The 26,605-nt window shown below is 36.5% G+C and overlaps 1 protein-coding gene across 4 annotated transcripts in view; it reads right to left on the minus strand.

The window, feature by feature from the left end:
• The window catches only part of LOC119411734 (neurexin-1a-beta), a 144,759-nt gene that overhangs the window by 48,621 nt on the left and 69,533 nt on the right, over positions 1–26,605 (minus strand). For 2 of the 4 annotated variants that reach the window (XM_037678671.1, XM_037678663.1), the window contains exons 3-5: positions 15,890–16,061; positions 3,895–3,984; positions 1,542–1,858 (exon numbers count right to left, since the gene is read on the minus strand). In XM_037678671.1, coding sequence (XP_037534599.1) covers positions 1,542–1,858; positions 3,895–3,984; positions 15,890–16,061 — 579 coding nt within the window. The remainder of the gene's footprint in view (positions 1–1,541; positions 1,859–3,894; positions 3,985–15,889; positions 16,062–26,605) is intronic. The other 2 variants (XM_037678686.1, XM_037678677.1) reach the window with 1 other exon arrangement.

The following is a 26,605-nucleotide window of genomic DNA, read 5'->3' on the forward strand; positions in this document are numbered from 1 at the left end:
ATATATACACATATATATATATATACATATACACATATATATATATATACACATATATATATATATATATATATACACATATATATATATATATATACACATATATATATATATACACATATATATATATATATACATATACACATGCCCACTTCGCACATTCTGCATGGAGAACAGCTGATTAGCTGCAGCAGGAAGTTTATCCTGCAGCTTGAGCTGCACAGAGGTGCTAAATACTTTCAAATAATTTATTTTAAATAAAAATTCCATGCCGATCATGTGGCTCGTCCATCAATCGGCCAATTGTGTCATGTCAAATCTTATTTTGAAAAAAAAAAAAAACGCGATAGAGCGAGTCCACGATAAACGAACCACAAAGTAGCGAGGGACTACTGTATAGTGAATTGTTCAATCCACCTCCACTTTGTGACGTTCAATTTCCCCCCGTCTAATAAGATTAATCCTAAATAATGTTAACCCAGAATTGTTTTAAACTATATTTGTAATGAAGGCTACTTTACTCTATGATGTTTAAAAATCCATAAATACGTTTCCTGCCAATGTGTATTGGAATATATGAAATAAGAAAACATGTTTCATCTTTTATGATCATATTTGTATTGCAAAAATCATTCTAAGCTCTCAATATCTAGTTTTCCTAACTCAGTATAAGCTAATTAATAAATAAAGACAAAGGGATTTTTATGATTTATGGGTTGTTGCACAATAGATCTGTTTCTACCAGAACAGCTTGGGTACAGGCTGACAGAATCAAATATTGTCCAAATTCAATCTACAAAAAATGATTTCAAACAGCATTTCGTTAATGTTTATGTGCACATACGTTTCAAGGCAGCCGGATGCCATGGTATTTAACAGAAAACAAAACAAAAAAAGTAATATTTTGTTGCCAAACAGTGCAACAATGATTTTAACAACTCCTTCATTGGATCAGACTCATATTTTGCGTGACATTGTTTGTCCACACTTTCTGACTTGAGAAGCAATGTGTCACTGTAGATGCTGCACTTCTCATGCAGGACAGATAGACGATCCAGAGTCTTTAGGATGGCATCACGCACATACGCAAACACAGACATGTAGACCTCATATTGCCATATTCTACTGTAAACTGAAGGAATACTCAGAAATGTACACATGATCATGCTTTCGTTTAAGTACGTTTAAGGAGAAAATAAAACATATTCCTCATATTAATGTACCGTATATTTCCAACTATAAGGCACTCTTAAAATCCTTGAATTTTCTCAAAAAAATCGACACTGAGCCTTATAATCCAGTGCGCCTTGTGTATTAATACACTTACTGACCTCAAACCTATTTTACGTGGTACAATTGAACAATGTTGAGAGATATTGTGAAAGAGTTTAATAAAATTTGACTTCTCACTGTTTTGTTTCGCTTAATGCGCTTTATAATCCGGTACGCTTTATAGTCTGAAAAATACAGTATAACTAGATTATCAAAACATGTGGACTCAATTAAGGAAACAGATCCAAAGACTTTAAAGACGATCCTACCTGCTGAGGCTCTCGCGGCGTCGTCTGTTTGATTCTCCTGTTGGATGCAGTGGTGGTGGTGATTTCCATGATGGACGTGGACGTCTCTGAGCGATTGGCTGTGGTACTCGACTGCGGCGTGATCGAGGGCGACTCTCCCACAAGCCGCACGCTGCCTTGGATCTTTATGTTGGGGTCACCCTCAGCGGCCATGTTGAACACCTTCAAGCCATTATAGTAGAGGCCTGAAAGCTGGCCCTGAAAGGATCGACTTCGATCTCGTTCCCAGCCCCCAATCTGTATGGTGGTTTGGCTGTTGAAGATTGTAAGTTGTCGTCCTGTGGAAAAAGAATGTTGCATACATACGAAAATGAACTGAGGACTCGGCCACTTTAAGCAAACAGAAAATAAATAAAAATAACCATTTGCCCAGAGAGGTCAATAAATTACGGGGTGTTGACACAAGCCCTTGTAATTTATTGTTAAAATATTGAGATGATCGTAAAAAAAAAAAATAATGCACAAATTAAAAATGAATGGAAAAAAAAAAAAGGAAAATGCTTTGCTAAAAGGACAGTTGCTCAAGCAACAACAAAAAAAGACTGGAACGTTCCTGGTGGAGAAACTTCGACGAGGACTGCCACGTGGCAGCCATTTTTAAATTTTGATATGACAGCTCTCAGCTACCACCATGTTTCAGCTCTAAACAGCAAACTATCAATGACTTAGTCATTTTTTTTTTCTTTTAAGCTATGGCGGCCATCTTTGGTTTTGGATTTGGATTCAGTATGTGATGGGGACGGTTCTCAACTATAATCACACCAAATCTCAGCTCTGTGTGTAAAAATAGCAGAGTTAAAGCCATTTAAATGTAGCTTTGGTGGCCACCTTTATTTTTTAAAATTCGTTATTTATTGGGCATCACCAAATTTCTGCTTAAAATGTCCCTAAAAAAATGGCTGATTTACAGTATTTATTTTTTCTTTTTAGCTCAGGTGGCCATCTTGTATATTTGATTTGCAACTAGTCTATGACTAATAAAAATGGCGTGTTTGCAAATTACATTACCATGGTAATTTGAAACGCCAATAAAAGTAATAGCACACATCACGGCGCCGAGCCTGTCGTTTTGAATTAATGTTGGTGGGGGTACACTTTGTGGTTCGGGACACATTAAACTTGACGAAATTGTAAGATATAAAGTTAAGAAACCCATATCAGGTGGATAATGATTGGTGGCTGCCTTATCAAGGCAAGTTACAGGAATCATTTAAGTTTGATTACATTTAACACAAAATGCCTGCTTGCAGGGAATTACTTAAAAACTAAACAATTATTAATCAAAATAAATAAAAATAGATGGTGTACTATTAGATTATCATAATTGTTTTCTTTTAAATGTATTTACAAACTTTATTTACAGAAACATAATTCCCATTACTCTCTAAATAAGCCCCTACCCCCCAAAACAAACAAACATTTATCTAATACAGTATGTCTGCAAACTGTACGAGAGACTTTTTATGAGTATAAACAAAAATTTTAATCTTTTTTTTTTGGACTCAACCTTTTTAGCCAAAGCAACCAAGTGAAAAAACAAACAAACAAACAAACAAACGAAAAAAACAAAAAACAGATGAGATTAAAATAAACGTATAAGTAAAAAAAAAAAAAAAAGAAAAAAAAAAAAAAAAAGCAAAAATACATGACACCAGTTTTGTAACACATAGGAAAATAAACAAATCATAAACATGGGAGGGCTAAATTCACATTTTTTGAGAAAAAATATGAATTAGTTATTGAACTCTAAAACACACAACATGCACTCAGTTTATAATTTATATTACTGTTCTTTTTAATCTAAATCTCTCTATAGTTACAATATCTGTTAAAGGGACTCAAATATCTGTTGCCAATTGATGTTGCACACTATTTATCACAGCTAGCAGTTTAATCAGATTATACCAAATACCTTTAAGTAAAGCACTGCACTGTACATATAAGTGTTTCAAATAACACTTATAACCTATGGCTAAACAAGAACTTTTATATTTATCACATATGTTTAAAGCAAAATGCTACAGTAATTTATAAACATTTTAGCATGACTGTTTACCTCAGTTAGTACATTTATATTCTTATTTACAGTCCCTTTAACTGTAAGTATAAAGGAAACATGTATTTAAACAGTAAATACATTATTATGAAAAGAAAAAAAAAACACTACAATGTGAATTTAACTGCTCAAATCTTTTTTTTTTATTTTAAAGTTATACTAAACATTTACTTATTTAGGTTTATTGTTTACAAAAGACTGCTACAACTTGGTTAATGATGAGTTTATTTTATTTAAAATTTCAATCAGTGATTTTACCTTTGTCGAGTAGCCAATCTTCAACTACTCGACCAAGTCGGAATGGGATTCGCTGTCTAGCAAGCGCCAGGCGTTCGTTATCAATGTTGCCTTTAAAGTTTAAAGAGACATTTCACTGGTTACAATCTGAAAGGTCAAAGGTTAAATGTTCATACTTAAAGCGGACGTTATACAACTGCACAGGCTTTTTAAGTTTAAAAAGTTTAGTGAATTAAAAAAAAAAAAAACAATAATTACGAAAACAGTATTTGAACACTTCACTCTTTTATATTATTTTAGTCAACAAATAAGCCCTATATTATTTAAAAATAAGTACACTTTAGAACTATTTCATTTAGATTTATAAAGCTGCGTTAAAAACAAAACAACCAAAATTCACAAATTTAAGCATTTCCATTACAACATATTTACTCAATATTTTCATCCCCTTTTATCCGTCTTTTAAATCATCTTTTAACTAGTTATACAAAAAAATATCATATTTAAATGTCTTATTTTATAAATGGTTTATTATTTAACTTTAACAGTTACAAAAACCCCAGTTAAAAATGGCCTAATTGACAAGAAATAATAATTTATTCACAGTTTAACAATTTACACAGAATGTTCAGAACACCTAATCGGAGAAAAGTCGGACAATGTCGTCATCAGTACATTCACTCGAAAACCTTTAATTAAACAGCTTTGACAAAAGCTACAACTTAACAAGTCGTGAGTTTGACTGACTAAATGAAATCAGTCATGTTTAATTAAAGAGATAACCCAAATAAATGGCGGGAGAGCAGCTACAGAAAAAAAAAAAACACTACTCCAGCTTTGGAGCAACACTTTGGCTTTAATGAGAGCAAACTCTGCATCACCTTTTAGTCGAGGCCAATAACCTCTCCAAAACAGAAACACCTTTAGAAAAGTGGTGCCTCTGGGTGCTTTCCTCGTGGTATTGTCTGCTGAGATTGAATTCAGTCGGCTCTATTCTTCCGGCAGATTGACAATGTTTGTCCCATCAACTATATTAATTCAGTTCAGGCAGATAAAAGATCCGTTCGCTAACAATGAGTCGGTGAAGAATGGCTTCCGAGAGGAAAAGATCACAAAGAAATGATCTAAAGAAAATAACCTTGTAAGAAATGCACATTTGGTCTGATGAAATGTCTTAAAGGTTAAAAAAGCTTCTTTTTTTTTTTTTTAAATCGCAGTAGCCTGATTTACTGTCGGCGATCAGTTAAACAGAAAAGAAAAAGGTTTAAAGTTTGAAAGCTCGCTGCAGTGGATTGTGAAAACTCGAAGCACAATGGGAGGTCGATATAGTAGAACGCGTTTCCCCTTAACGCATTTGCAGAAAGATGATCTGCATTACAAGAAGGTCATGAAGGCCCATAATACAGTATATTTTATTTTATGAGTTTAGTTAAATAGAGAGCAATGCTTTCAGCATATGCACAGATATCTTCATGGGGATTTTCATATTGAAGCGATTCTATCACTCTGCACTGCTTTCCATTTGTTCATTAAATATTTATATAATAAATAAGTCTTATCTGTTCATTTACACCTCAGGGCCATCGTGGCCACTGTGGCCCTGAGGTGTAAATGGAGAAAATTTGAAAAAAAAAACGAAATTACATTTGAAAACACACAACAAAAGCACAACAACATTTGAAAAAACATAATTATATTGAAAAAAAACAAAACAAAACCGAATTATACTTGAAAAAACTAAATTATATTAAGCCAAAGTGGAAGTAGCCGGAATTACATTTGAAAAAAAAAACTTAATTACATTAAGGCAAACTGTAAGTGGAGTATTTTTTTTTTTTTAACATTATTAGCATGATAAAAAAGAACAACAGAACAATGTACAGTATCAATATACGAACTCACGTGAAGGATGTGGGTTCCATGTACCATTTGTTCAGTTGTTTTTAATTGAGAATATATATATATATATATATATATATATATATATACATACTTGTTATTTCATGTAATTTCATCTTTTGAAATGTAATTCCAGCCACTTACACTTTGGCCACTTTCGTTTTGGCTTAATATAATTCTGTTTTTTCAAATGTAATTCAGTTTTTTTTCCTCAAATGCAATTCTGTTTTTTTTCAAACTTTTTTTTTTTTCAATGTAATTTTGTTTTTTCCACATGTGTTTTCCTGTGACCCGACTTCGGAATAAACGGAAGATAATGGATGGATGGATGTTGTGTTTTAGTTGTTTTCTTGCATTTTATTTTTATATAATTTCTTTTTTTCAAATGTTGTTCATTGACACCTCAGGGCCACCGTAATTATCCAACAGTTAGTGCTGCTGCACTGCTGTTTTGTATTAAAGCCACACATTTTAAACTAAAACAAAACAATCTGGTAATAGTTTAGTCAGATTTTGTAGTTTAATTTTCCAGTCACTGTTAAGGTCTCCTGTATGCTCTACCTGCTGTTTGCTTGTCAACCCACCTGTTCCCATTCATCAATCATCCATCCCATATGTAAGCCTTTTGGTTTTACTGAGTCGTTATGAAATGGGTGTCCTGATGCATGCTCAATAATCCAGGTAGAAAAATCTAAAAAAGTTAAGTCTGGACCTCTGGACATTCAAAAAACCTTTTTGTTTGTTTTGTTTTTTGAATGTCCAGAGGACCAGACTTAACTGTTTTAGATTTATGAAAGGGGATTTTTGTCATCGTTGTGGTCGTCATGTTTTAGCTGCCTGCCTGCTTGTTCTTCATTTTCATAATTAAAACCTTTAGCTCATACCTGCCTGCCTGCTGCCTTGTCCTCACCAGCCGAACGTCACACTTTTTAACAAATTATCACTGTTTGAAATTAACTTACATGTTGTTTTTGTATTGTTGCTGTTTTGGTTTCATCTGCCGTTATGCACTTTGTGTTACACTCCACTGTATGAAAGGTCTTGGGGTGTTATGTTTAATTTCAAAGGTTTTTGGGGGGCTGTTTGCATCTTTAGGCTTTCAATCATTTTGGTAAAATTATTCCAACATCTACAATAATTTCTTATGGCAGCTCCTAACACTTAAAGCAATTGAGACACTTGGTTCATGTAATCTGCTTAAAATACCTTCTAGATCAGAACTAAAACCTTTTAAAAAATCTGCAGTATATATTTAATGTAGGGATGCACGATTTTAAATATATGTGATTTTATCGGCATGGTATCGGCTGACATTAGCGATAAAGTTAAATATCAGATATCGGCCATTCCATCAAAATAGCTCACGATATAAAAGGCGCTGTTTTTGTTTGACAACCCAGTGACAAGGATGCCTGCAGCGCCAGCACAAGGTTATGACATAACACGTGCCGTTGAGTTTAGATTTGTGAAAATTTGCACTGTTCGAGTGTTATCATTGTGTTCGAGTAAATGTCATGAATAAATGAGACATTAAACATAATCCAAGATGAAGTGTTGCATCATTTTCAGCCCCATTTTTGGCATTTGCATTTGGTGGCAGGCCAAACTGAGAAAAACCATGCAGAATAATGTAGTATTTTAATTCCACAGCAAATAAAGCTATGTAGTCTTTGTAAGTAGGTCTAGGAAAGAATATATATCAGTATAAGGAATGTGCGATATAAACAGTACACGGTAGAAACAATAGAAATTTAGCCTACGATAGAGATCTGTCTTCTACCGGCTAACCGCAGTAATGCTGTGTCTGATGTAAAATCAGAGTTGTCAGTTTAAATTGTTACTTTTTTTTTATTGAAAACTGTGCATAAGTGGTGTTCCAAGTGTAAAATCAGAGCTGTCAGATTGAATCGTTACTTTTGTTGAGCTGAAAACTGTGCGCAAGTGGCGTTAAAGTCTTTTCTTCGAGAGCCAAGTGGCGAAGCTGCAAGCTAACTACAGCCGGCTTGCTGTAGTGTTGCCGTATTCTGACGCATGCGCAACACGCTGTGTTCCGTCGAAAGTTTGTTTTGTTTTTTCCGTCGAAAGTTAAAGTATGCGTTGGTCAGCTTTAGAAAAACCTGCTCTTTGATCTGTGAAAAGAATGCTGTGTTGTGTGATTTTGCTGCGAGACCCTCTGGCCAAAGCCACAGACTCATTTTGTGTCCGCTCTCCATTAAAGCGGAAGGAGTCGCCCACTAGAGGTTTGGAGGGTGAAGTGTTTCAGTGTAAAATGCTGCTCTGTTGCTGTTCATTTCTTAAGTAAGACTGGAAACTGTAAAGAGTTAACATGTTTTTTTGTTTAAAACATTTGGCTAAAACTACATTTGATATCGTTTGCACTGTTTTGCACTACAAGAAAGAAGCCTAATACTTGATTTGTTTATTATTTAAAAACTCTCTGGACCTAGTAGTGGAATTTTCTTAATTCAAAACATATGATGGCAAAAAGACACCCTATGCTTTTTGTTAGCGAGTTTTATACTAAAAACATATTGCGATATATATCGTTATCGTCATCCTTCACGATACATATCGTGATATGAATTTTATGCCATATCACACATTCCTAATCAGTATTGGTATCGGTTATCGGCAAAATAAGTTTTAACATATCGGCATATCAGATATTGGCCAAAAATCCAATATCATACATCCCTAATTTAATGGTGGCAATAACTCCTATTTTTATATAAAAAAAAAGTGAGAACTGACGATTCAGAATTCCACTTTTGTAACCAGTAATCTCCCATCTGTTTCTAAAGTAACTGTTTGGGATTTTGTACAAACAAATGTCTTATAATTAGACCATAATCACGACTGTATTGTTTGAAATCTATTTAAACAAAAGACTGAGTATGCAGCAATAAACAATAGTGTATTGTTGGTTGTATTGAGCCAGATGTACAAAAGACTTGGGGGTCATCTATGAACCTCAAACTGAAAAAAAAAAGAGCTTCTGATAATATCCTGTATGTATTTTGTGGAGCTATACAGTCTCCATTTTTATTCAGTAAATTCCTAAAATGTTTAATTTTAACCCAAGATAATACAAACAGAGATTTGTCATAATATGAGGATATTTAAGTCTTGAAACAGAAAAAAAATGCAACACTCCCTTCAAGAATTATAAGCAAGAGTTTGTCTAGTTTAAACATATCATATTCATCATCTCTTTAAAGACTGCGCTCATCAATCATCTCACATTAAATAAACTGAATGTTCCCAAAAGAAAGATTCATATATTTTTTTATTCAGCATTTTGGAAGAACTTAATTTCTCCTACGAAGGCTAAATGAGTCCCTCAAGAGGTCATGCACAGTAGTTTTCAATACGTGGGATGCAGACATGAGTAAATAATACATTTGATGGAGTAAACATTCACACAGCCAAACACAGCTGTGCCTCCGAATATTTTCAGTGCAATAAAATTATGAATAATCCCTGATTGCTGCTGTAATGGAACATTTGTGCGGTTAATTTCTGTCACCTCCATTTGGCAGTCATTAAACGTTAGTTATGTCACCTTTCCATTTCCTGTTACTGCAGCACCTCATTGAAGGAAAGGTCATTTTCGGATTGGATTTTGGATGAATTTTAGCAAACGAGCTGAAAAGAGAATGGGGATATTGAGAGTATTTTTTTTTTCTGCAGTATTATCAATGCAAAATTTCTGACCCAAACACTTGATTAATTTCTTGATTGTCACATGATTGTGTTTTTTGTAATAAAAAATAAATAAATAAATACATTACCCATATTAAGACAGTTTATTTTTGTTGACACATTTTGTCTTTTATCCACAAGACTTCATCAGTCCGAAGAGCTGCAACAAACTCAGTCTTATAAATAGCACACTCACATAGTGGGTCAACCAGATTGGTGGTGCTAAGATGGTTTCTGGAGTCCGCCTTCTCCCCTGCCGATCATCATAAGCACAAAGGAAACATCCAGAGGACCTGACTTTACTTTGTTTGATTTTTTTACCAGGATTATTGAGCAAGAACTTTAATGTTTTGAACCACTTAGGCCATGGCTGCCTCAGACGAGTTGACTGGGGAGAGGGCGGCCTCCAGAAACCATCTTTGCACCATCAATATGGTTGACCCACTATGTGAAGGTGCTATTTATAAGACTGAGTTTGTGGTGGCTCCTCGGATTGATGAAGTCTTTTGGATGAAAGATGAAATGTTTCAACAAAAAGAAACTGACTTAACTTTGATTTTTTTACCTGGATTATTGAGCGTGAACTTTGACATTACCATGTATCGACAAGATACAATTCAAACATCTAAAAATCAAGGGTGTTTTTTTTTTTTTATTGAGAAAACCAATGACACTTTTGGTAGTGTTAGGTGAATTTAAATAGTAAACATAAATACATTCAAACATCCATCCATCCATTTTCTTCCGCTTATCCAGGGTCGGGTCGCGGGGGTAGCAGCCTAAGTAGGGAGGCCCAGACTTCCCTCTCCCCAGCCACTTGGGTCAGCTCCTCCGGGTGGATCCCGAGACGTTCCCAGGCCAGCCGAGAAACATAGTCCCTCAAGCATGTCCTGGGTCTTCCTCTGGGTCTCCTCCTGGTGGGACGTGTCCGAAACACCTCACCAGGGCGGCATCCAGGAGGCATCCTAAACATATGCCTGAGCCACCTCAACTGGCTCCTCTCGACGTGGAGAAGCAGCGCCTCTACTCTGAGTCCCTCCCGGATGATCGAGCTTCTCACCCTATCTCTACGGGAGAGCCCAGACACCCTGCGGAGAAAACTCATTTTGGTCGATTGTAACCAAGATTTTGTTCTTTCAGTCACAACCCAAAGCTCATGACCATAGAGGGTAGGAACGTAGATCGATCGGTAAATTGAGAGCTTCGCCTTTTGACTCAGCTCTCTCTTCACCACAACACACCTGTACAGCGCCCGCTTCACTGCAGATGCTGCACCTATCCGCCTATTGATCTCACGTTCCATTTTTCCCTCATTCGTGAATAAGACCCCAAGATACTTGAACTCCTCCACTTGGGGCAGGACCTCCTCCCTGACCCAGAGAGGGCACTCTACCCTTTTCCGGCTCCAGACCATGGCCTCGGATTTGGAGGATCTTCATCCCGGCCGTGTCGCACTCTGCTGCGAACCGCTCCAGCGAAAGCTGTAGATCACGATATGATAAAGCCAACTGGACCACATCATCTAAACAAAATACATTCCTATTCTTCTATTCCTATTTTAGCTTGCCCAAGTGCTAAAATCCTCTAATTTTGTTTAAAAATATGCTCCATTTTCAAAGACAGTGCAGTTTATCTATTTGGCTCTGCAGCCAGTAGCATGCAGTCTATCCTTACACTGAGGTTAATTAAGTGTGGATATAATCAAGGTGTGATTATGTATTGATCCCCACTGCGGGACACCCGGGTGTTAAACAATGCAATCCCCTGGGCTTTGATGCAGGACCCGAGCCCATTCATCGTGCCTGCGAGCGGAGCCTGTGACTGCTGTTAAGTGGTGATTTGGTTTGGTGTAGGACAGTCTGGCTTATCTCCCCTGCCAGACAACAGCAATTCAGCTGAGCCGTCCCACCCGACCTGCTTTGCCCTTACTCCCTTGTTTTCTTTCTTTTTTTCTTTTTTTTTTTGGTAATAAAGTGTTCAGATAAGGTGGGAACTTTATCTCATTACAAGCTTTAGGACACTCACCATGTTAAATGAACAAATATGCAAATGTTCACTTGGTTCATGGAGATAGGGCAATTAGAATATATGAAACCAACACAAATCTTACTATCATTTTTTATTTATTATTCTGCATCCCTCATTTGCTAGTCTGGGCGCAGGAGCAAATGAACCCTTTCCAAGCATGCTCTGTGAAGGATTGTAAGACAATAGGCTGAATAGGCTCATGTTTAAAGAAAAGAAGGGGGGGGGGGGATTAAAAGATAGGATGGAGCATTGATGCTAACCCGGTTCCTCTTCTATCCCACAGGGCAGAAACCAACCACAAGGTTAAAACCAGTGGGTGGGATTGACAAGGGGGCAGGGGTGGACAGATAGAGATAAGAAGGAGAAGGACAGAAAAAGAAGGATGTGGGAGCTGAGCACAGTAAAAGACAGGGCGCTCTGTAAGTGCACCATGCTCTGATAATAGTAAAAGAATAAGACCAGGGACTCCTCCATTATCTTTGTGTGCAACGCGTGTTCATTGGATGCTCAGATAGGATGCTGCACTGTACCCTGCGGGCCCAGCAGCACCATTGTGATGGTATTACTTCCATGGCCAAGACTCACGACAGGGGACAGTCTTTTTTTTCTTCCCCACACAACCCTATTATGAGCAGCACAGACTAAAAGCAGAACAAGAATAATGCAAGAAAAACCTCACCACAACAAACAGGAGTCTTCTTATGTGCCTGTGTCTCGCAGTTTAGATTCTAATAATTGCACTAAAGACTTTTAATGGCCTATAAGCATGCACTACGAGACTTTTTAATGAGATTACTAGGGCAGCAATAGAGGGTCTGGTGAAGCAATTATTTCCTTGCTTTGAGAGTGATCGCTCCCCCTGGTGTAAACTCCTCCTTTCTCTTTCTTACTCTCCGGTCATCATTTTTATCTTTGCTGTCTACTTTTATTATAATCACTGTTGATCTGTGAGTGGTCTAAGAATGGCTGAGGGCTGCTATTATGAGTGTGTTAGAGGCATACATGGATACTAATCAAACTGCAGGCGAGCTGAAAGAATAATGGCTTTGTGCGCTGGGGGAGAGGGGAGGGACCACGCAGTAATTGTGATTAGATATAATTAGTCCGCAACGGGCTTAATAAGCTAGCTGGACTTGGCGTTGTCACTGAGGCGTGATTGGTGGCGATGCAGTTGGTCAATTTTATTTTTTGCAGCAGTTAAAACTTGGGAATTGGCAATACTTGTCTATATTCTGGTACCCAGCTTTTCTGTTTTATGGTTTACTGACCAGAGTGCAAAATTGTTGAATTCTGGTGAGTTATGCTGTAAAAAAAAAACCAACAGTCAAATAAATATTTATCATGGTCGCACAGTTGCAAATCAATAACATTCCATTGCAGTTTTTTTTTTTTTTTAAACAGATGGTCAGTTAGATTTTGCTTAAACTAACATTGTCAAATTTTATTCAGCCGGATTATTACAATGAAGGGATAGTTGGAATTTTCTGAACTTAAGATCTGTGGAAATGAACAATTTCTATTTTACACATATTTTATGGGAAAAAATCAGAGGTTGTTGCAAAAAAAAAAAAAAAATGCAATCAATTAAAAAAACAAAATCTATACCATCATCAGTTTTATATTAAGTTAGTATTTTGTCCGAAAGTTTGTAATATCCCTGGTGCAAGTGCCTCCATCTGCAGCACTGACAATACAACATCTGGTTGCTGTAATGCTGGTTGTGTTTGCAATTAACCATACATTTAATTGTAAATAACTCTATAATGTATTAATGATGATGGTGATGTAAAGATTAATAAAGTATTGTTCACATAAACTGATTTTCAGATTGGAGTTGTTGTACAGAAATGCACTTTGGTTCTGGCTGAACTCAAACAAGCCGTTAGCACGTCAGTCTGCTGAGAATCGAACGCTTTTCCTCTGTTCTGAGGTAGCTGAAAGAGCTATCTACAAAATGAGGCATACCTTCTATCCATCTGTATTTGTTCCATAAATGCCACTTCAAATGATCCAGCTTGAAATATCTTCATTGGAGTTCATTTACAGTAGTCCCTCGCTACTTTGCGGTTCAACTTTCGAGGACTCGCTCGGTTTTTCAAGGATTGTCTACTTAAAATTTACTCACATGATTGGAACAGTATGAGATAAAACGTTAACGAAAAAAATACTTTGGTCAGGGGCTGCCATTTTGCACTTTTCTTTCAATAAACCTATACTGTAACACCAGTCAAAGGAACTACACTACCCAGAAGCCAACAGTGCTTCCGGCTGCTGCTTTCTGCCAAAATGGAGGGAAAGTTTTGCAACGCAAATATACGCTATCTATTAAGCTCACAGAACTGGCAGGGAAGTCGCAAATAAGCATGAAGCTTCTTGAAGCTCAGTTATCCACGCACACAACAAGTGGATGGGGCGGTGGGCTTCGTCGCTGCAGGGTAGGTCTGTCGAACCAGAATCGAGCCAAAACCGAGCTGCTGTTCTGCAGAGCTGGTGAGTAAAATTTTACAGTACTGTACAGTATATATACACATGTTCAAATTACATAGGTTTAAGAGTTTAGAACAATGCAAGAGTGGGAAGGGTTTATGAGGCCTTAAAATATATAAATACTAAAATAACTATAGCATTCCTACTTCACAGTTTTTCATCTTTCACAGGGGTGTTTGGAACGTAACCCCCGTGATAATAGAGGAACTACTGTATTAACATTTTAGCAGTTTTTTTTTGTTTGTTTTTATTTAATTTTTTAAGTTTGTTGGTTTCTGGTAACAACTATAAGATGAATGCGCAACCCTGCAGCACACGCTATCCAATATACTGTATCATGCCAAAAGTCTTAATTTTCTTGAGGCAAATATTGAGGGGTGAGCCTCAGTCATAAACCCATATTCTGTTTAGATGAATGCAATGGTCATAGCTAAACACATGGTTAGTGTTGACTGTATATCTTAGTTATTTTAGCGTACCGTTTGGTGGTTGTTTTTCATTTATCTTAGTGTATATTAGATCCTTGTTTACCATTTATTTTTATACTTTATATTTTTGCTATTTTTGGGTGTAACTGGGACCCTGTGTAGATAATTTTGTTCCATCTCATGTACCACATGAGATGGTAATGACAATAAAGTTTACTTGAACTTAAAAGCTCACTAAACATTAAGTAGAAGGTGAGAGGCAGGTCGACTTTATTCAGCTTTGTTTGCTCACTCATTTTATGGAGTCTTCTAATCTAAGAAATATGATGCTGCATTGTTTGCTCTCCTGAAACATTTCTTCATTTCACTGGTTGTATTTTCAACAGTCTCCTTAACACCATATAGCTTTTGTCAAAGCCTTTTATCAAAAACAAGCTAATAACTTCAACAATACAAGCACCAGCATTTAAATTCAAATGACTAATTTTAACACTGCAGACAGATACCAGTGTTGCTGAGTTGTTGTCCTTTGCCTGCAAACTACCACATACTTTTATTTCTCTTAACTTTAGTGGCATAAATGTCCCATTTCTCTGAAACATTTAAGTGTTTCCAAAGGTTAAATGAACTATTGTTAAAAAAAAAAAAAAAAAAAAAAAACTACTTCTACTACTCCAGACATAAAATACAGAACTAGATATTTCCCCCATTTACCTTACACCCATAGCACTGGGCTGTAATTGCTGCATTCGTCTTCTACTGTCATGTAAATGGTGTTTGTAAAAAAAAAAAAAGTGCTACACAAATGAAATTATTAGTAACACTAATGACTAAGAAAATGAACACAGCTTGTTTTTTTTGTGTGTGTGTGTATGAGTAATTGTGACGCATGCTGTCAAAATGATTAATACAAAAGCGCAGTCTAATGTTTAAACTAGACGCTGGAATGCAGCTGATCATCTGCTACTTAAGTCTGTGTAAGCGACAAGATTTACTTGGATTGTGTTATTGCGGGCTTGTCTACCCCATTACCTTCAATCAATCAATCAACTGTATTGGCAGACAGTTAAATAATTGAAACCGGACACATTTACTTTCCACAATAAAAAGTGGCCATTTGTCAGTCAACAGTTTATTGATTTGGTATACTGGGGTTGGGAGTATGTTTGCATAGAGAGGGTATAATTCAGACATGTAGATAAAGAGGCTGGTTGCACCTTTTGACTATAAATATTTGAGATTTGTATATGGGAGTTTGCAGCCTGAGGGTTAAATCATTTAGTATTAATTGGAAAAACTTAACAACACTGGTATTTTAACAGTTGCTGAAAACAGAAAGATAAAAAAGCAATTAAAGCACATGCCAGGTTCAGATTAAGACATTCTAACAGACAGGGATTTAACAGAAACATGGTCCTTTTATTGGCTTTAAGATGCAGCAGATGGGATTACAGACAAAGTGGGTGACTCACCTGTGGGGTAGCGCTCAATGACTGGCAGGTCATCCACCTGCAGAGTGGCATTACCCCCACTCCTTGTAAACTTCACTATGTGGTACTTTCCATCATTTACAAACTTTGACGTCTCCTCGATGTTAATGTCATCTGTCCCGACATTAAACACGACAGCAATATTTCCTTTTTCCTGGAAAAAGAAGAGCGCAGAAAAGAAAAAACAACGAGTGTAAGCAATCGTGTAATTTACGATGGATGGTGTTGCCAGTTGACTGAGCACAGACTACAAGAAACCCGGAGAGATGCTTTAAAGACACAAAAAAGTCTCTGTATTACACATTTATTTTATTTTAAAAAGGCAAATCAAGTTGATTTATATATATATATATATGTTTCCTAAGCTTCAATTTACATAAACTCTTCTTTGATTCCTACTAGTCCATAAATGTGCCAACACAACTCCAGACAATATCAAATAGAAGCACTGTAGAAATGTTTGAAATTTCTTAGTAATAGTAATAATAATTAGGAGTAATCCTAGAAATTACTTAATTTTTACACTGAGCAAAGAAACTGCACCAAACCATGAGTAAACTATTGGACTAATCATGTTTTAGGGCTAAATTAAACATTAGTTTAAACATTTCTTCTAGCTTTGGTTCTGTCTGAGTGATTTGAACAAATTAGCTGTATAATTTATTTTCAGTTTCATTTGTAAACGTGGTCCGATTGGGTTTTCTTTGTTGCCATATGAATTGTCATGCACAGCATCATACCTTATGTGTGGGAAGCGTTCAGCACAATTTGGTTTGTTTCACAACAGTTTGGTTTGCCAATGCGATGCGACGCTACTCCAAGTGTCTGATTGTGATAAACCGAGAGACATGCTGGGTTCACCATAAGGTAGATTACTGTATGGATTATAGTTTTGGCAGCCATATGAACACAGTTTATGAGTGATTGAATGTGCTGTAGTTCCTGGATGTTTGTGGACCCTTAAACACACATGTTGTGCATATATTGATTTATTTTTGTATAAATATCAGCACTTAAGTCAATAATTGAGCTAAAAATATGTGTACTTGCCCAGGTTCTTTGTGTGATGCAACCATCTGTTTCTCTAAAAGACTATAAAACATAACCATTTTACCTCTGGGTTCAATAGACATTATTTCCTGATGCATGCTCAATAATCCAAGTACTGTGTTTTTTGGACTATAAGGCGCAATATCAAAGAACGGGTCTGTTTTTATACATAAGGTGCACCAGATTATAAGGCGTATTAAGCGAAACAAAACAGTCAGATAAGTCAAACTTTGGTCAACTCATTCACATTAACAACATAAAATAGGTTTGAGGTCAGGAAGCACAACCAGAATTAATACATAAGGTGCACCTGATTATAAGGCTCTGTTGATTTTTGAGAAAATTAAAGGATTTTAAGTGCGACTTATAGTCTGAAAAAACATAGTAGATAAATCTAACAATGTTAAGTCAGGTCCTCATGATGGATTCTTCTTTGTTGGAACATTTTGTCTTTTATCAAAAATAATTATTCTGAAGAAGTCTTTTGGATAAAAGCCAAAACATTTCAACAAGAAGAATCCGTCCAGAGGACCTGACTTAACCTTGTTAGAATAGTTATGGTTGTTTTTATGTTTTAGAGCAGCTGTGGGCAACGTAAGACCCGAGGGCCAAAAGTTGCCCTTGGACAATTTCCATCAGGGCCCCAATATCCTTAGTTTAGATAAACACAACTTTTTAAATCTTGATTTTTTTAAAAGCAGCAATTTATCAACGAGACCAAGGAAATTTAAATTAAACATCTTATGCAAACTTAAAAAAACAACAACATTTTTTAAGACTTGTATTTCCAGAACTAGACTGAACCTTAAAGACTTAGAAACACACACATATATGTTTGTTATGTAAGCTATAAAAATCGTTAAAGCTAATACGTTTGTCATATAAGCTAACATGTACAACGTGTTAAGCTAACATGCATCATATATTGTCACAAGAACCAGTTTACAGAATATATCTTATACAGTATTCCTAAAGGGTTTTATGGAAAGACTTGTTTTATAAAGCTAACTGCTAGAATAAGGAAAAAAGGTCTTCTAGATTATCTGTCATAAAGAAAAAATATTTTCCAATTCTCTATGCGGCCCTTTGATTGCTTTAAACATCTTAATGTGGCCCTTTGGAAAAAAAAAAAGTTGCACACCTCTCTTTGAGGGACTAGATATTTAATTTGCAGTGCCACGCACCAAATAAAACCACACCGCTTTAACTGTGAAGCATGAAAAAATACTACAAAAACCCTTAAGGTATGTTGAAGGCATCTTGGCCAGAGTCTCCTTCACATAATGAGTGTCAGATTTAATAAGCTCCTTTTACAGTGCATGATCGAAGTCCCTCAATCCTCCTGCTTAATCCAGTGAAGATGAATGCGTATGTTCGGACAGTCTCATGCTCTCTCTGCTTATGAGCTGCAGTGAATGGAGCATCTGGTTGGAGGCTCAGCTCTGCTATAGCACACAGCACTTTGCATGATATTATCCAGTCAGCACAGCCAATGCTATGGTGCATCACCATCTCTCGCTCTCTCCAATTCTCCTACGCGCACACACCGTCTCTTTATTGATGCTGCTGCTAAACGCATGTACATATGCACACACAGATCTCAGTGCCCCTTAAAGTGCAGTGCGAGTTCAGAAGAGCCAGAAGCTGTGGTGCAATTAAAACCATTTGTAATGTGTCACACTGCGTTACTACAACTAGGACAATTGTATGCTTTGTAATGTAATTTAAAAAGATTATATAATTTGATGCATTAAAGCTACAGTGCTAACCCAATTTATTCACTGCTCGCAGGCCCAAACACCAACCAACTTATGCTGAACAACAGATAGAAACATTGACCTAAGCTCTTGTCAGGATTTTAAATCTGAACGGGCAAAATCAAAATTAGCAGATACCATGAGCATCTGATATCGTCTGACGCTACTACAAAGCTCAATTTCACGCACGTTTTATTTATTATTTTTTAAGTTAAAGGCCTTGAATATAGCATAAAAAATGGACATGGAAAAAGCCTCTGCAAATACAGAAGGAGCCTTTCTTTCAAGGACTGCTGCATACCAAACACATTAATTCTCAACATTTTTTATGACTACTGCTCCAAAAAAAAAAAAAAAAAAAAAAAAGAGGAGTGAAGAAAATAGTTTTAGCCGAGGCGCCAAGCCAATTAAAATCCAGCTTTTAATAGCCTCCTTCAATTGACTTTTAATGTTCCCCGCGGTCTTGTTAATAAATTTACTGCATTTAGTCACAAACTGCCAACTTGAATAAAAAAGCATAAAAAGGCCTTGTGCACAGTCTTGAAAGATATGGAGAAGTGGATGAAAGACAGTACTTAATAAAAAAACAAACAAAAAAAAAAACACTAAACTAACAGATTTTGTGGATTTGATAATAGAGCTGCCTCCTTAAGCATAGGAGATGCATTTTTTTCATATTTACAGCTCATTTTCTCTGCACATATTGACCTTAATATATTATTTTCTCTGTAATATCAGTTGGGCAATCATTTGCTTTATTTTCTAAAATATAATCTAATACATTATAGCATTTCCTGAACTTCAACTGACATAGACAAGACGTTGCTATGTTAGTTTACAGAGAGGATCCTAATCCCAGAGCTCTAAAAGGGTGCAGGCTTATGTTAGGAAGTGATTGATAGCTGCTTACGTAAGCTCAGCCCATTACACCCTGTACAATTTTAGGGCTGCCCCCCCCCCAGGAACATGCTGTATGGTGCTCACATACCACACCCAGGGAGCTCAGCCCTTTCTGACACTCTGCATGCTGCCTTGATTAATTGCTCATCAAGCAGCAATAGAGTTTAATTAACTGATGAAGTTGATCCACCATTTTCCTCTAATCTGCTCTTTTTTTTATGTCTCATCCGTGCAGCTGGAGGGTAGAGAAGCTGCAGCAGTACCCGGACCGTTAGCTTCTCGTTAAAATATTCCTTCTGCACTCATTACACAAGCATAGATACTGTACTTGTTTTACTAGCCATAAAGCTGCAAAACAGTCTGCAGACAGAGGTTTTCTGTGGTCATTAAGCATCTTCAGTGACACCATAGGCGTTGTATCAAGTATATGTCCCCCTCACATAAAAAAAATAAAATAAAATGTCATTTGGACCCCCTCCCCCCACAATTACCATGACACATTAGTTCACTTGGCGTTGTTTCTATTTCTTTGTGAACTAATCCATTCCACTTGATTAATAGGAGAATACTCAAACAACTAAAAGTCCACTCCAGGTTTTCCTGGTTAGCTACAACTCTCCAGCAGCAGCGCTGTTTCTCCTTTGTGTCTCCTGCCTTGGCAGGACGCTCACTGGGGGAGGAGGGGGAGACACCTCTGTGTTGCACGCTAGCTTAGCGCTCTGTTAGTACGGGCAGTTGATGACCGGGAGGGTTAGGATGCTTGAGAGAAGTGGAGCGCTACGTCTGTAGCATCTTAGCTAGTGCGTCTGTATTGCACGTGGCTAGCTTAGCGCTACACTAAGTGTGCGACGCTGTAAGACGCTGCGTGTTAAGGTGCATTAAAACTGAAATTTCTTTAAAACCCTACACCTTGTTGTCCTCAAGCTTCATGAGAAACATCCTTTAGATGAGTAGTGTTGAACATAAATAAAACAGTTTTTTTTTTTTTCATTTCTCTATAAACACACATACTCTAATGTCAACGTGACGCTGTGTGTGAAAGTGCATCAACATTGAAATGTGTTTAAAACCCCACAGTTGAATTTCTACAAAATTGGTGAGAAACATGCTTTAAATTTGTGAATTAAATTAAGCACATCCAAGAGAAATGTGGCTTTTTTGTATGTTGTTTGCCTTTAAACAGAGGCCATACACAAGGGTGCAAATGCAGCCCAGCTGTAAAGGTTGTTGTATTCGAGCACTCTGGATCTTTTTCATTCAACCTTTATTTAGACAGGTAAATCCCATAGAGCCAGGATCTGATCGAGAATAAGGTTTCCGAATGGAAGGCTTTACCGCAATTGTTAAAATACACCAGAATGAAGGAAATGGCATCTACTTTTTCCTGGGGAAGGACCCACACCTCATCTACACACACCACCAGCGCCCACTTCTCTGCTCTGCATGGAGAACAGCGGATCAGCTGCAGCAGGAAGCTTATCCTGCAGTGTGGGCTGCACAAATGTGCAGCTGGTACCAAATAATTTAAAATAATTCATTTAAAAAATCCATGCAATCGTGTGGCTCATCCAATAATCAGTCAATTGTTTGTCATGTCCAGTCTTATTTTGAAAAACCGCAACAGAAATGAACCGCAAAGTAGCGAGGGACTACTATATTTGTTTTTGTCAGTAAACCTTGTTTTACCAGATGTGTCATATGCTTTAAGTTATTCCACAAACTGTGGTTTAAATAAAACTTAAATACTGGGATATAGTGTTAACATGACAACAACAAATGAATAAATCTGACAATTTTCAGGACATTTCACATTGTGTTCAAGATTCAAACTAAGCACAAAACAAGCCATGTTATTCGGAAATGTTTAGCAGCATAATTTACCATCCCATAGTCAATATGTTACAAATAATAAACATGAAATGAAGTATTTTAAAAGGTGCATGAAGGAACAGCATCGTGTTGTCTGTCCAAATGTTTTGATTACTCATGAGCCATTCGTGCTGACAAAAATTGTGCTTCTGTCACATTTCATTTCTCAACAGTCTGACTCCACGGGACAGCAACACATCTCCCTTCGGTGTGCATCTCTGCGAGGGGTCTGTTGGCAGGTGGGAGATCACCTCCACCATCTTTCCACTGTGTAGTATGTGTGTCTCCACAGTATGCGAGCATGTTCAGAGGATATTAAAGCCTGTAGAAGCTAAAAGTCTTGACGCAGCCAAGGCAGGAAAGCTGCACTCTCCACCTTATCTTTTAATTACTTCTGAAAGCCTTCTGCTTCTTTTTTTCTTCTGCAAAGCTGTGCTAATAAAATTATAAACTAAATTGAATAATTAGGATTTTTTTGTGTGCCCTAACAGCCTGCGGTCGCAAAAATGTACATTATTCACTTGGTCGTTTTATAAGTCATTATACCTGCAGTTACAAGTTTATGAAGACATTAAGACATGACAATTTAAAGAGGCAAGAATACAGTCAGTCGCCCTGTTATTTAGTAATGAAAATGAAAGTTTGTATAAAAACAATGCAAATAGTTTAGGGCTTGAATTCATTAAGTTTCATTTTCAAATACTCAGCAATTTTGCAAGATTGTAAAAGTACTTAATTTAATTTGTACATTTTGTCAAAATCAAGTTGAATAAAATAAAATAAAATGAAAATCTCAGCTGACAGTCTGTGGTATAATCAGGGTGATACAGGCTACAATTAGATTAGCTAATGGGTTTGTTACATTAGATAAAGTAAAAGCTAATTATCTTTTATAAAATGCATTTACCTGTATTGTTTTTTTTTGTTTGTTTTCCAGGCATTACCTATCATTTAAAATAATCCTTCAGGTGTGTAAAATGTAGAAACATGAAGTGGAAAAAAAAAAAAAAAAAAAGTAGAATTAATAATCCCAGATTATTAGTTGCCAGAGAAGAGTCAAAGACGGAGAGGGCAGGCTCCAGAAACCATTTTATCACCAGCAAATTGTTTGGTCCACTATGTTGGTGTGCTGCTTGTGGGACTCAGTTGTGACTCTTCGGACTGATGAAGTCCTTTGGATTAAGGATGAAATGTCTCCAAAAAAAAAAAACAACAACGATTCATATGGCCTGACTGAACTTTGTTGGATTACCAGAGTATGTTAATAATTGACTGAATTGTCCTTCAATGGCCAACATACAGAATATGTTTGTAATTTTACAAAGCTCTGCTTCTTTGGAAATAAAATTCATCATAATTCAGTGGCTAAATATTTTTGAATTTTTTCATGATTCTTCAATACTTTTCATTTAACAACATGCTGAAGTTTTTTTTTTTTTTTACAGTGCAGTGAAAACTGCATGCAGACACTCGAGGCTCTGCTTATTTCAGATTCAGGTCCACTGGCTAAAGTGCCTAATTATCCACAAAGCTGGATGGATTTCCAAGCAAGAAAACTTCTTTTTTTATTTTTATTTTTTCTGAGAGCTGAGATTTATCAAAAACAAAGTTAATGGATTATCAGACTAAGAACTGTTTTTTTTAAATTGAGGGCTTTAAGAACAATAAGAACATGATACATTTATATATATATATATATATATATATATATATCTGTAACGGACTTGCGACCTGTACAGGGTGTACCTCACCACTCAGTGTTAGCTGGGCACGGGCTCCTGTGACCCCTGCGACCCATAAAGAAAGAAGAAGGTAATAAAAATTGAGGATGGATCGATTATTATTATTATTACTATTAGGGACACGGCATGGAAACGTCTGCTAAAGTAAACTGCAGCTGCATTTCTGCACGAGTAGGGTTATCAGAAACAGAGATCAAACAAGACATTGACACAGACAATTTGCATTAATTACATACTAATTTACAACAGTGTTACTCCCCATGGCTCTTGTCTTTATTTACATTTAAGTTGACAACTTCACACTTCACCGCTTCCGTCAGATGCACAACTTTCAGATCACAAGCAGATGAACACATGAACACTAACCGACGGTCACCAACTGGAGCTGGCTGGTTTTCAGCTGTTTAAAGTTTTAATGATGAATGTATTGTTCGAATCTTTAGCAGGGCTCCAGACAGGATTATACTTTGCATGCAGCTTCGTGGAATAAATACTGAAGTATGTAAGCACTAAGTAGGAAAGTTACTGCAATAGAAAAGAGCATTTCTATTTGTTATAAAGTGGGATCATCAGTCTATATGCAGTTGGAAATGACAGGGGTGTCAGTAAATAAAGTTGGCCAGGGGCACTTCTCAAAAGACACTGCTTGTCTTCTCCTGAAATGACATTTTGCTGCTTGTCTAAACTCTTTCTCTCACTTCATCCAGCCTGTGACATGTTCCATCAAGTGAGGTCAACAGATATCTGAAATTTAGTTCTCTCTCCCTGAAAAAAAAATCAATTCAGGTTTCAGGTGATTCTCCTGTCTGTCCACTTGTGACAGCTGGCTTGCAGTCGAGGTGAGTCGACCTTCATCTTCGTCCTCTTCGTCAGGACTTCCTGCATCCCCCTGAGCATCGTCAGAGTCCTGCTCACTTCATCTGTACAACGTACACCACGCGACTTTCTGGCTAAATAAGATCAGATAACATCAAACATATTTTCAAGGAGAAAGAATGGGCAAAGTGCAATTCCCTATCGTTTAAAAAAAAAAAAAAGGAAAACAAAATGAAAAAGAATAACAGGAAGAGCAGAAATGTTGCGAGTGGCCCTTCGTCCGCAAAATCCTGACAAGATTAAATTTACACTGACATTTTATAGTGTCCACTCAAGTAATCTAAGCACTGCACAAATAAATATTCAGCAAATTAAAAATTAATAAATAAATCACTGGTTTTGGCAGTTTCCAAATAAGTTTCAGAACCACTTTTGATTTTCAAAAAAATAAAATAAAAAATGCATCAAAAATAAAGGAACAAAAGTGTTATTTTGCAGGTTCTCCAGGCGTGATGTCACATGTGACGGTGTTAAAAGGTGTAGACGACGTTTTGTTTGTTTGCTTGTTTTGTCTTTTTATTAAGAAGCTAAGGATATTAACAATAAGTTGAGATTTACTAGAAAATTAAGCTGTAAAAATATCTATTTCATATTTTGCTTCTGTTGGTGATGTTTTCATAAAGTAAAAACTAAACATGGGTTGTGTATTACAACAAATTATTATTTTCTTTCTTGCCACGTAGTTGAATAAATGTGACAAATCATTAACGCACTAACAAATCTTAGGAACAGACATGTTTGAAAAGTAATGCATATATACTGAAGTAATTTGCACATATTTAGAAATTTGTTTTACATGTCCATTTGTTCCTGTCTTAGTTTTCTACATTCGCCTTATAATTGACCTGTTTTTGCTACTTTTTGCCATCTTATTTTAATTTGTAAAAAAAAAAAAAAAAAAAAAATCTGTATGCCTTTTTATAATTGTCTATAGTTGTCGCTGTTGTCCTTTGTTGTCATCATTCTTTGTTGAAATCAGGTCTCTTGTAAACGAGTCCTCGAGGCTCAATGGGATTACTCTGTCTAAATAAAGGTTGAATGAAAAAAGGGGAGACAGTGAGAATATTGGTAGAAGGATGTTAGAAATGCAGCTGCCAGGAAAAAGACAGAGGAGCTATCTGGATGCAGTTAGAGAGGACATGGACGGAGTTGGAGTGAGGACAGAGGACAGATGGAGGATGACTCGCTGCGGCGACTCCTGAAGAGGGAGCAGCCGAAAGAAAAAGTGCTCTGCGTGATTATAGATAATGTGCAATTTGTTGGTGTAATCACTGTAGCGTAATGTGTTAAAATATGCTGAAGGACATTGAGCAATGTCTATACAATTTGTGTGCTTTAATTAAAAACAAACAAACATATTTGTTTTTGATGACATGAGGATCAATATGTCATTACCAATATCCAAACTCTGGCAGCTTGAGATCTCATGTGATTTCAAGTCAGCTGCATAAAACTTGCAGTTTTCCTGGAATGTAAACTTATTGATATTATGTTCTCTGTAACTTTGGTCTTTTCTTATGTTTTGACGAAATTATTGAAATATTGCACTGGAGAAAAAGACTCAGTTACAAGTTTAGCAATGAACGGAGAATGTTGTGCAAATTCAAATATACTGTAGGAAAGTGGATTGAGGGATAGAAAGAAGCAAGACAGTAGTCCCTTGTTTATCGCGGGCAATCCCCATATATATATATATATATGTATATATATATATAGGCATTTTAAACCCATCCCACACTTGCAATATTCAAATCAATGTTTCTAAACTAAATGCTCTTAAAAAAGCACAGCATGTCATGATTTCAACTCTCTACCTCCTGCCGGTGCTCTTGGCCCCACCCACTTCTTCGCTGCAGAGCCAGATATGACACGCTGCATGAAGAAGCTTCTCCTGCAGCTGTGGGCTGCACACTGGTGCTAAACAATTTAAAATAATGTATTTTAACTAAAAATGCCATGCCGATTGTGCAGCTCATCCATCAATCAGCCAATTGTGTGTCATGTCCAATCTTATTTTGAAAAACTGCGATAGAGCGAGTCCACGAAAAATGAACTGTGAAGTAGCGAGGGACTACTGTACATTTTTTCAGACCTGGTAAAGTCCATAAATTAATATTAAGAGAATGCAATTAATGTGTGACACATTCATAGCTAGAGAATAAAATAGACAATGTAATTATAACATTTTGGTTATTGTGTCTTTGCTCGTCTTGCAAGTAATGTATCTATAATTATTTCCTTCAAAAATGTGCTCAAAATATTTCTTGGTGCATTTTCTGTCTTGTGAATCTGGCCTTCTTGCATTCCTGTTTCATGATATGAAACAAGTCGCCTTTATTTGACAGTGACACTTATCAATCAAATCAGTAGATTAAAGTCACCTTGCAACATAACTCTTCTTTCAAACAAAACTAAACTAAATCACTTTAAATGACAGGCAGTGAGGAGAAAAAATAATCCTCCAATCCTGGAAATTATAAACTAAAATTAAATCTGTGAATCGT

Source organism: Nematolebias whitei, chromosome 1, assembly GCF_014905685.2.
Source record: "Nematolebias whitei isolate Nwh7 chromosome 1, NemWhi1, whole genome shotgun sequence".
NCBI classification, from domain to species: domain Eukaryota; kingdom Metazoa; phylum Chordata; class Actinopteri; order Cyprinodontiformes; family Rivulidae; genus Nematolebias; species Nematolebias whitei.